The 10,103-nt window shown below is 56.5% G+C and overlaps 1 protein-coding gene across 1 annotated transcript in view; it reads right to left on the reverse strand.

Moving 5' to 3' along the window:
- Positions 1-8,450, reverse strand: part of LOC103249286 (RAB, member RAS oncogene family like 6) — a gene marked incomplete at its 3' end in the record, with an annotated part of 35,406 nt that extends 26,956 nt beyond the window's left edge. The window contains exons 1-3 of the mRNA XM_021707491.1: positions 8,334-8,450; positions 5,841-5,966; positions 5,665-5,719 (exon numbers count right to left, since the gene is read on the reverse strand). Of these exons, the coding sequence (XP_021563166.1) occupies positions 5,665-5,719; positions 5,841-5,966; positions 8,334-8,381 (229 nt within the window). The remainder of the gene's footprint in view (positions 1-5,664; positions 5,720-5,840; positions 5,967-8,333) is intronic.
- Positions 8,451-10,103: the final 1,653 nt, after the last annotated feature.

A 10,103-nucleotide genomic window follows, 5' to 3' on the forward strand; every position in this document is an offset into this window, starting at 1 on the left:
ATTTAAACAGAGCCAACATAATATTAAAAAGTATAAAAGCAACAGGTGCTGGCGATGCTGCAGAGAAAAGAGAATGCATCTACACTGTTTGAGGGAATTAAGCTGGTTCAACCTTTTCAGAAAGCAGTGTAGTGTTTTCTCAGAACACTACAAATGGAGCAACAGCAAGCTCACTTTCAGAGAAACATAAATCATTCTACCAAAAACACACCGGCACAAACATGTTCACTGCAGCACTACTCACAATAGCAAAAACATGGAGCCAACCCAGATGCTCGTCAAAAGTGGTCTGGATGAAGAAAATGTGGTCCATGGACACAATGGAATACTACACAGTCATAAAGAAGAACAAAATCATGTCCTTTGCAGAAACATGAATGAAACTGGAGACCATAATTCTAGCAAGTAAGACTAGAAACCAGTCTCATGCCTCTTTCAGTTTTTATTCTTCAATTCTGTCCTGTTACTGAAAGATTATTTACTGAGTGCTATAATGTCCCACATTTTCTTGCACATAAACTGGTCTTAAACATTGGGCACACAAACACAAACAACACCAGGCACTGCTAAAGGAGAGAGGGATTGTGGGGAGAAATGGGTACCCACCACCGATTGGGTACCATGTCTACTACTATGGGGAGGGAAGTCTTGCTTGAAGTCCAAACCATACCTGTATGCAACTTAATTACATGGTAATCCTCACATGTACCCCACATTTAAAAAATAAAATACAGTCGGGCTCGGTGGCTCAGACAGTAATCCACACATTGAGAGGCTGAGGTGAGTGGATTGCCTGAGCCCGTGGGTTCGAGACCCGCCTGTGCAACTTGGCGAGATCTCATCTCTACAATAAATCAAAAATGAGCCGAGCGTGGTAGCACACGCCTGTAGTTCCAGCTCCTTAGAAGGCTGAGCGGAAGGATCGCCGGAACCCAGCAGGTCGAGGCTGTGGTGGCCGGGAGCGGCCACTGCACTCCAGTCTGGGTGACAGAGTGAGACTCCAACTCAAAAAAAAAGAAAAAAAGAAATTAGCCAGGTGTGGTGGTGCCTGAGCCCAAAAGGTCAAGACTGCTGCAGCCATGATCATGACACTGCACTCTAGCCTAGGCGATGAAGTGAGACCCTGACCAAAAAAACAAAAACCTTCCAGGCTCGGTGGCTCAGCCTGTAATCCTGTGCTTTGGGAGGCCGAGGCGAGAGGACTGCCTGAGCCCACGGGTTTGAGACCCACCTGGGCAACTTGGCGAGACCTCATCTCTACAATAAATCAAAACCTATGTGGGCATGGTAGCGTGCCTGTAGTTCCAGCTACTTGGAAGGCTGAGGCAGAAGGATCGCCAGAGCCCAGCAGGTCGAGGCTGCAGTGACTGTGAGCGGCCACTGCACTCCAGTCTGAGTGACAGAGTGAGACTCCAACTCAAAAAAACAAAAACAAAAACCAGAAAACACTATAGTGGCCTCTCTGAAATGCTTTTCTGTGGTAGGCCCAAAGAGTCCAGGGAGCGTCACGCCACACCCCACCTGGAAACAAAAGGCCACGACCATCTATGCAGGTGCCTCCCAGCCCTGGGGTACCTCCTCCGTCCTGGTCATCGCCCGCACCCCGTCGGCCAGGTACGAGAGCTTCTCCGCACAGAACGCCAGCTTGCCGAACACGTCAGGGATGTCAGAGGGTGCCGCGTCTTTCTGCAGGCCGAGAGGAAGGTCTCATCTCCCCTCCGGCCCCTCGCTGGGACCCTCTCTGCGGGCAGCTCTCCCACACAGCCACTTCCCAGCACCTGGGCCAAGGGCGAGGAGATGCCCATGAGCCGGATGTAGAGGTTGTTGATGCCCATCTGGACGGCCAGCAGCAGCTGCTGGCTCTTGGCCATGTTGGCGTAGGCCAGCTGGAGCCACTCCTGTTCCTCTCCAAGCACGTCCCTCAGCTGCTTCTCCATGGTCTGAAAGCTGCGGAGGACAGTGCCCGCAGTCGTGAGGGCACACAGACCCCAGAGCCCATGGTGGGCTGCTTGGGAGGCTGGCCCCAAGTGGGTGCTATGCTGAGGGCAGGGACTGGGGAGCGCGGAGGTGGGCAGGCGGGGGCCCCCAGGCCGTCTGCAGGGTGCCCACGGGCCCAGGGTTCCCAAGGCCCAGGCACCTGAAGGAACCGGGTGCCTGCTGGAACTTGAGCACTGCCTCCTCCAGCTCCAGCCTCTCAGTCAAGGCCTCCAGCTGTGCCTGCCTCGCCACTCCGTCATCCATCTGCCGTATCAGGCTTTCCTCCGTGCTCTTCTGGGCCAGGAACCGGCTGGCGATGTCCTGCCGGGAAGCAGGCATAGGCCTGAGAGGTGCCACAGAGCCGGTTTCTCCTGGGTCCTTCCTGTGGCTGGGGCGGCTTCTCACCACTCAAAGCCGGTAATCATGCCAACCGCTGTCTGGCCGTGAGGACTTGCCAGGGGCCAGCCACGGGGGGAAGCACTTGTTTCTTTTTCTTTCTTTCTTTCTTTTTTTTTGAATTGGAGTCTCACTCTGTCACCCAGACTGGAGTGCAGTGGCTGCTCCCAGCCACCACAGTCTCAACCTGCTGGGCTCTGGCTATCCTTCTGCCTCAGCCTTCTAAGTAGCTGGGACTACAGGTGCATGCTGGGACTACCACGCCCGACTAATTTTTTATTTATTGTAGAGACGAGGTCTCGCCAAGTTGCCCAGGCGGGTTTTGAACCTGCGGGCTTAGGCCATCCACTCACCTCGGCCTCCCAAAGCGCTGGGATTACAAGTTGAGCCATCGAGCCAGGCTTGTTTCTTTTTCTACTAAGAGCTCAAGGTCATCCGGGCTCAGTGGTTCAGCCTGTCATCCCGACACTTTGGGAGACCGAGGCGAGTGGATGGCCTGAGCCTGTGGGTGCGAGACCAGCCCAGGTAACTTGGCGAAACCTTGTCTCTACAATAAATCAAAAATTAGACAAGGGCGGTGGTTCATGCCTATAATCCCAGTTCTTTGGGAGGCCGAGGTGAGAGGATTGCCTGAGCTCACGAGTTTGAGACCCAGGCAACTTGAGGAGAACTTATCTCTACAATAAATCAATAAAAATTAGCTGGGTGTGGTGGTGCATGCCTGAAGTTCCAGTTACTTGGAAGACTAAGGTGGAAGGATCATCTGAACCCAGTAGGTTGAGGCTGCAGTGGCCGTGAGTGTGCCACTGCACTCCAGCCTGGGCGACAGAGTGAGACTCTGACTCAAAAAAAAAAAGTCAAAAATTAGCCGGGCGTGGTAGTGCTCGCCTGTAGTTCCAGTGACTTGGAAGGCTGAGGCGGAAGAATCTCCTGAACCCAGCAGGTCGATGCTGGGGTGGCCGTGAGCATGCAACTGCACTCCAGCCTGGGCAACAGAGTGAGACTCCAACTCAAAAAAGGAGAGAAACAAGGTCTTGCTCTGTTGCCCAGGCTGGAGTGCAGTAGCGTGACCATAGCTCACTGTAGCCTCAAACTCCTGGGCTCAAGCAATCCTCCCACCTCAGCCTCCTGAGTAGCTGGAACTACATAAGCCTCCACATCTGGCTAATTTATTTATTTTAATTTCTGAGTAGAGGTCTCACTCTGTCACCCAGGCTGGAATGCAGTGGCATGGTCATGATCACTGCAGCCTCAACCTTCTGGATTTAGGTGATCCTTCTGCCTCAGCCTCCCAAGTAGCTGGGACTATAGGCATGTGCCACCCTACCTGGCTAATTTTTAAAATTTTTGTAGATACAAGTTCTCTCTATGCTGCCCAGGCTGGTCTTGAACTCCTGGACTCAAGTGATTCTCCTGCCTCAGCCTCCCAAAGCATTGAGAATACAGGTGTGAGCCACTGTGACGGGCCAAAAAGTCTTTTATTTTATTTTTTTAGGAGACAGGGTCTTGCTCTGTCCCCCAGGCTGGAGTACAGTGGCATGATCATAGCTCACTGCAGCCTCAACTTCCTGAGCTCAAGCAATCCTCCCATCTCAGCCTCCCGAATAGTGGGCACAACAGGCACATGCCACCACACCAGGCAGGGATGAAACGCTTTGTGTCTGTTATTGCATGTGACTCTCACAGCAGACAGTGAGACAAGGAGACCATCACCAAGGGACATTGACTCACTTGACTGACAGCAGACAAGCTTGTGTCAGGACCAAGGATGCTCAAGGCCTAATATAATAATAAACCCAATGCTGGACACAGAGGGTCACACCTGTAATCCCAGCACTTTGGGAGGCCAAGGCTAGAGGACTGCCTGAGCCCAGAAGTTTGAGACCAGCTTGGGCAACATGGCAAGACCTCATCTCTATAAAAAAAATTTACAATAGGCCAGGTGCAGGGGCTCACGCCTATAATCCCAGCACTTTGGGAAGCCGAGGTGAGAGGGTTGCCTGAGCCTAGAAGTTTGAGACCAGGCTGGGCAACTTGATGAGACCTCATCTCTACAATAAACCAAAAAAATTAGCCGGGCATGGCAGTGTGTGCCTGTAGTTCCAGCTACTTGGAATGCCAAGGTGGAAGGATCATCTGAGCCCAGTAGGTCAAGGCTGCGGTGGCCGCTGCACTCCAGTCTGGGCGACAGAGTGAGACTTCAACTCAAAAAAAAAAAAAATTAAAAAATTAGCTGGGCATGGTAGCACCTGCCTGTAGCTCCAGCTACTCGAGAGGCTAAAGGGGAAGGGTCGCCTGAGCCCAGCAGGTTGAAGCTGCCGTGACCGTGAGCGTGCCACTGCACTCCAGCCTGGGCCACAGAGTGAGACTCCAACCCCAAAAAGAAAAAACCAAATAAAAGAATTAAAAGGATAACTGCTTGCTGTGAGTCGGTCGGTGTGGGAAGGGGCCAGAGCTAGCAGCAGACACATACCACTGACGTCCAGATCTCACACCCCAGCGGGCTCCCACCACCCCTGTAACGGCATCCTCACCCCACCCTGCACCCCTGTCCCCCAGCCCCCACCCATGGCCTTGCAGGCCCCGAGTCTCCCTCTGACCTGGGCCAGCCCTGCAGGGTCCTGGACGTCCAAGGAGGCTGCAGCTTTCCGTCGACTCCCGAGGGCCTGTGGACCTGGGCCCAACCCCACTACCCTCCGTCCATGCCCCGGGGTGCCAGGGATCATTACCCAGAGGTGGGCGCACTGCACAGCCGTCTTGACCCTCTCTACCACAGCGGTCACGTCCGTCTGGTATTCGATGTCAGCTCTGGACGCCTCTCTTTTCCTCACTGGCAGCACAGAGGGGAGTGGAAAAGGGCTCTGTGTGAGGCCACCGATGCCTCTGTGCATACTCAGCCGTCAGGGAGGCTGCCTGCACCTGCATTTGCGCCCTCCTTGGTCCACACCTCAGGAACGCCCCTGGGCAGCCCCTGCGCGGGGCAGACAAGAAACAGCGGCACTGTGGGGCCTAGTGGTGAATCCCAGCGACAGCTCAGGGGTACAGGGAACTCACCCTGGAGGAGTCTCTGAGCCAGGGACCCGGGCTACCAGGGACAGCATCTCTGTGGCCACCTTTGGCAACAGGCTCTCAGCTTCCGCAGGGAAGGCTGGGGGAAGCAGGGCCTCGTCTGTCCCCCTCACCCGGGCAGCTACAGGATACACTGGACCTCCTGGTGACCTGGCCGCTGGCCCGAGTGAGAGCGGCCTCCCTGGGCCCTGGCTGGAGAGGGGACAGGGAACAGAGACTTGCCTTTCAGGGTTTCTGTGCTCATCAGCCTGGAGGGGAAGTCCAAGTCCGTCTGGCCCTGCAGAGAGGAGGAGGTGGAGGGAGAGTTGAGCAGCGTCCTCTGCAGGGTGTGCCCAAGAGGCGCCCAGCCATGTCCGGCTCCTGCGAGGGGCTGGCGGCCTGTGGGTATGCGGGCTCACCCGGCGGTACTTCTCACTGGTCTCTTTGGTGCAGATCTTGTCAATCAGCTTCTTCTGCTGGTTGAGCCGGTTCTCCCTGGCCCTGCGCTCCTCGATGAAGGACGCCTGCCTCTGCCTCATGTTCCTCTGGGGACACCAGTGGGGGGGACGGTCTCACCAAGGCCTCCTGTGGCGGCGCTGAGGCCGGCGGGCGACTGACAGTCCTCATCTTCCTAGTCGAGGAGTGGCGTCCGAGGCCACCAGCTTTTCCTCCTAAGCCTCAACTGGGGCGGCCCTGGCCACGCACGCCCAAGGGCCTTCTCTCCGTCCCCGGCCCCCAGCAGCCACCTGCCACCTCCACGTAGCCAAAAGCCAATGCATGAAGTTCCCCCAAAGCTGTTCTCTTCCAGCGTGTCCTGCTTTGGTTGTTGAAGCCGTGTCCCTTCACCACATCCACACATCCCAGACACTGCCCCCTCCCTCACCATCCCCCCCAAATTCCTCTTAAGATTAGTCAGTTCTGCTAGGGCTGCTGTACTCAGCTGGCCTCTGGCCACCTTCACTCCGCCACCAACCTGCCCAAGGGACTGGCGTTTCTGGCCTGGCGCCCTCCTGTCCCTGCAGCCAGGGTGTACTTTCTTTTTGAATCAGGGTCTCACTCTCATCCAGACTGAAGTGCAGAGGCATGGTCACAGCTCACCATAGCCTCGAACTCCTGGGCTCAAGGAATCCTTCCTCCCCAGCCTCCTGGGTAGCCAGGACTACAGGCGTGCTCTACCACACATGGCTGATTTTTTTTTTGAGTCGGAGTCTCACTCTGTCGCCCAGACTGGAGTGCAGTGGCCGCTCCTGGCCTCCACAGCCTCGACCTGCTGGGCTTTGGCGATCCTTCCACCTCAGCCTTCCAAGTAGCCGGAATTACAGGCGCGCGCTACTACGCCCAGCTAATTTTTTGATTTATTGTAGAGATGAGGTCTCGCTGCCCAGGCGGGTCTCGAACCCGCGGGCTCAGGCAATCCACTCACCTCAGCCTCCCAAAGGCACGGGATGACAGGTTGAGCCACCGAGCCCAGCTGATTTTTTTTTAAATGTTGTAGAGACAGGATCTTACTATGGTGCCCAGGCTGGTCTCCAACTCCCGGGCGCTAGTGGTCTTCCTGCCTTGGCCCCCCAATGTGCTGGGACTATAGGCATGTGCCCCCGTGCCCAGCCAACCAGAGCACATTCTGAAGCACAGATGTGGTCACCACTCCACCTCCCTCCAGGGACCCCCCAATCCCGCTGCCCTCATCGGCCCTCGGGGGGCGGGACTCCTGCAGCTTTCTCTTCCCCTCCTCCATGGCCCCTGTGCACCAAGCCCCTCCCAGCTCCTCCCCCTCGCTCAGGCCACTGGACCTTTGCAGGGTCATTTCCTCAGAGCCCCACTCGGGCGCTGCCTCCTTGGAAAGCCACCCTCGACCTCCCTGGGCAGGTCAGGCCCCAGGACAGGCCCCTGCGGCCCCCCATGTGTCTCCACCATGCTGGTCCGAGGTCGTGTGGAGTCTCTTTTCTTTCTCTTTCTTTCTTTCCTTTCTTTCCTTCCTTCCCCTTCCCTCTCTCTCCCTTTCTTTCTTTCTTTCTCTCTCTCTCTCTCTTTCCTTCTTTCTTTTTGAGGAGGAGTCTCACTGTCACCCAGGCTGGAGTGCAGTGGCATGCTCATGGTCACTGCCCACAGCCTCGACCTCCTGGACTCAGGCAATCCTTCCACCTCAGCCTCCCAATTATCTGGAACCATAGGCATGCACCACCACGCCCAGCTAATCTTTTGGTTGCTTGTAGAGATGAGGTCTTTCATGTTGCCCAGGCTGGTCTTGAACCTGGGCTCAAGAAGTTCTCTCGCCTCTGCCTCCCAAAGTGCTGGGATGACAGGGTGAGCCACCATGTTGTATGGCATTTCTTTCTTTCTTTCTTCCTTTTTCCTTCCTTTCCTTCCTTCCTTCCTTTCTTTCCGTCTCACTGTGTCACCCAGGCTGGAGTGCAGTGGCACGCTCACAGCCACCACAGCCTCAACCTGCTGGGCTCTGGCGATCCTTCCACCTCAGCCTTCCAAGTAGCTGGAACTACAGGCACGCGCCACCACGCCTGACTAATTTTTTGATTTATCGTAGAGATGAGTTCGCGCCAAGTTGCCCATGCTGGTCTTGAACCTGTGGGCTCAGGCAATCCCCTCACCTTGGCATCCCAAAGTGCTGGGATTATAGGTGTGAGCCACATGCCCCACCATGTGGCATTTCTTTGTGAACTGTTGGACAAGGCCTGCCAGTCCAGTCCCTGCTGCACGCCCAGAGGCTGAAGGGGCATTGACACAGACTGGTGAATGGGTGACCCCTGCCCTGGCCAGGCCAATTCTCTCCACTGCTGGATCCCTCCAAAGATGGCAGGCAGTGTGGGCGTGGCATCTCTCGATGGACCCTGGCCAGACAGGTCTGGGAGAGCCAGCCCTGGAGGGCCCCCCACCCTGGGACCTGCACCCACCTTGACCTCATCTGTGATCATCATGGCATCTTGGGACATGGTCGTCATATCTGACAGCTCTGAGCAGTAGTTGGCCACAAGACTCTGCAGCTTGTCCAGCTCTGTGGGGTATCCCGTCAGCACCTGCGTTGAAGGGGGCTTGCTTGTGGCCCCTACGCAGAGTAGACTGTATCTGCCCTCCGTGCTTTACCCCCAGACGGGGTGAGCCCCAAGAATGGTGACAGGGTCTGGTCTGTGGCCCCAGCCCCCAGCCAGGCACAGAGGAGGTAAAGGAAGTGTTTCGGGAGGAGCAGACAGCACAGGCCTGGTGGCTCGCCCCCTGCCCAGGGCCCAACAGCCCGGAGACATAGCGAAAGGGGTGGCGATGAAACGCTCCATCCCAGGGAAGGCTGACTCTAGCACTCAGGGAGGCCCTCTGCTTGGGAGCAGCTTGGATCTGAAGTGAGGCAAGGGGCTCAAGACACACGGACTTGGAGTCAAAGTCAGGGGTCAAGGCCAAGGCCACTCTGACAGCTAGCTGTGTGACCTTGGGTAATCTTTTTTTTTTTTTTTTTTGGTGAAGGTGCTGGGGAACCTTGGGTAATCTACTTAACCTCTCTGAGTGTCCCCATCTGTAAAAAGGTGGTGAAGACTCAGAAGGTTGTTGTCATGATAAACTGGGAATGTAAAATGAAGTGTTTAGCACAGAACCAATCCTAAGTGTCCAAGATAGCTTTGTTATTAGTAATTTTTATTTTTTGATTCGGGGTCTCACTCTGTCATCCAGGCTGGAGGACAGTGGCATAATCATGGCTCACTGCAGCCTTGACTTCCTGGCCCAGGTGATCCTCCCACCTCAGCCTCCCAAGTAGCTAGGACTACAGGTGTACGCCACTACACCCGGCTAATTTTTTTTTTTTTTTTTTGCAGAGATGGGGTCCCACTATATTGCCCAGGTTGGTCTCAAACTCCTGGGCTCAGGCAATCCTCTCGCCCGAGAGTGGAAAACGAAAACCTGTATGTTCTAAAAAGAAGAAGCTGATGCCAGGTGAAGGAGGGGTGGGCTCAGGAAAGAAGAGTGGGCGGGGCCTCCAGTAAGCCTGCAGGACCAGTGGCCAAGACAAGAGAGACCAGCAGGAGGAGGGAGCTGAGGGTCGCCTGACGCTGGGGTGGCGGGCAGGAGCTGGGGGCTACCCTGGCCCCCGGGCTCTCTGCACCCTGGCTACCCTGTCCCCCGGGCTCTCTGCACCCTGGCTACCCTGTCCCCCAGGGCTCCCCGCCAGGCTGCACCCACCCTCTGTGTCCCTCCTCCCCGCCTGCCGTCCACCCGGCACGTGCTCGGCTTTGTGGGAGGCCGAGGGGCAGCGCACGGCCTCCCGCGTGGGGTCTTGCCTCACAGCCGGACTCATGCGCGGGGCTGCCCGGGTTTGCTGGCCTCTTCCAGCCTCCTCCGCAGAAAGCGGGCGGCAGGCTCGAGCCGTGATCCCCGCCCCACCGACCCTCCAAGGGGAGAGAGAGGTCGGCCCTGCAGCACGTCAGGGTCCTTCTGCGGGGCAGAGCCTGTCTCCGACTCTCGGGGCCCAGACAACGAGAAGGATGACAGGCAAAACACCAACGCGAAACCGCCCAGTACGTGCAAGAAAGCCCAAAGAACTCGGGTGCACCCCACCGTGTACTTTTGGGACGGCGAAGGATCAGGTTTGTGGTGTTCTCGACACGTCGGCCTCCGGCTCAGCTGGGCGCCACGCAGGGCTCGGCCTGCGCCTGGGGGAGCCGCCCGGAGGAGAGCGG

The sequence above is a fragment of the Carlito syrichta genome, unplaced genomic scaffold, assembly GCF_000164805.1.
Source record: "Carlito syrichta isolate Samal-C Ts95f unplaced genomic scaffold, Tarsius_syrichta-2.0.1 Scaffold118224, whole genome shotgun sequence".
Taxonomy (NCBI): Eukaryota; Metazoa; Chordata; class Mammalia; order Primates; family Tarsiidae; genus Carlito; species Carlito syrichta.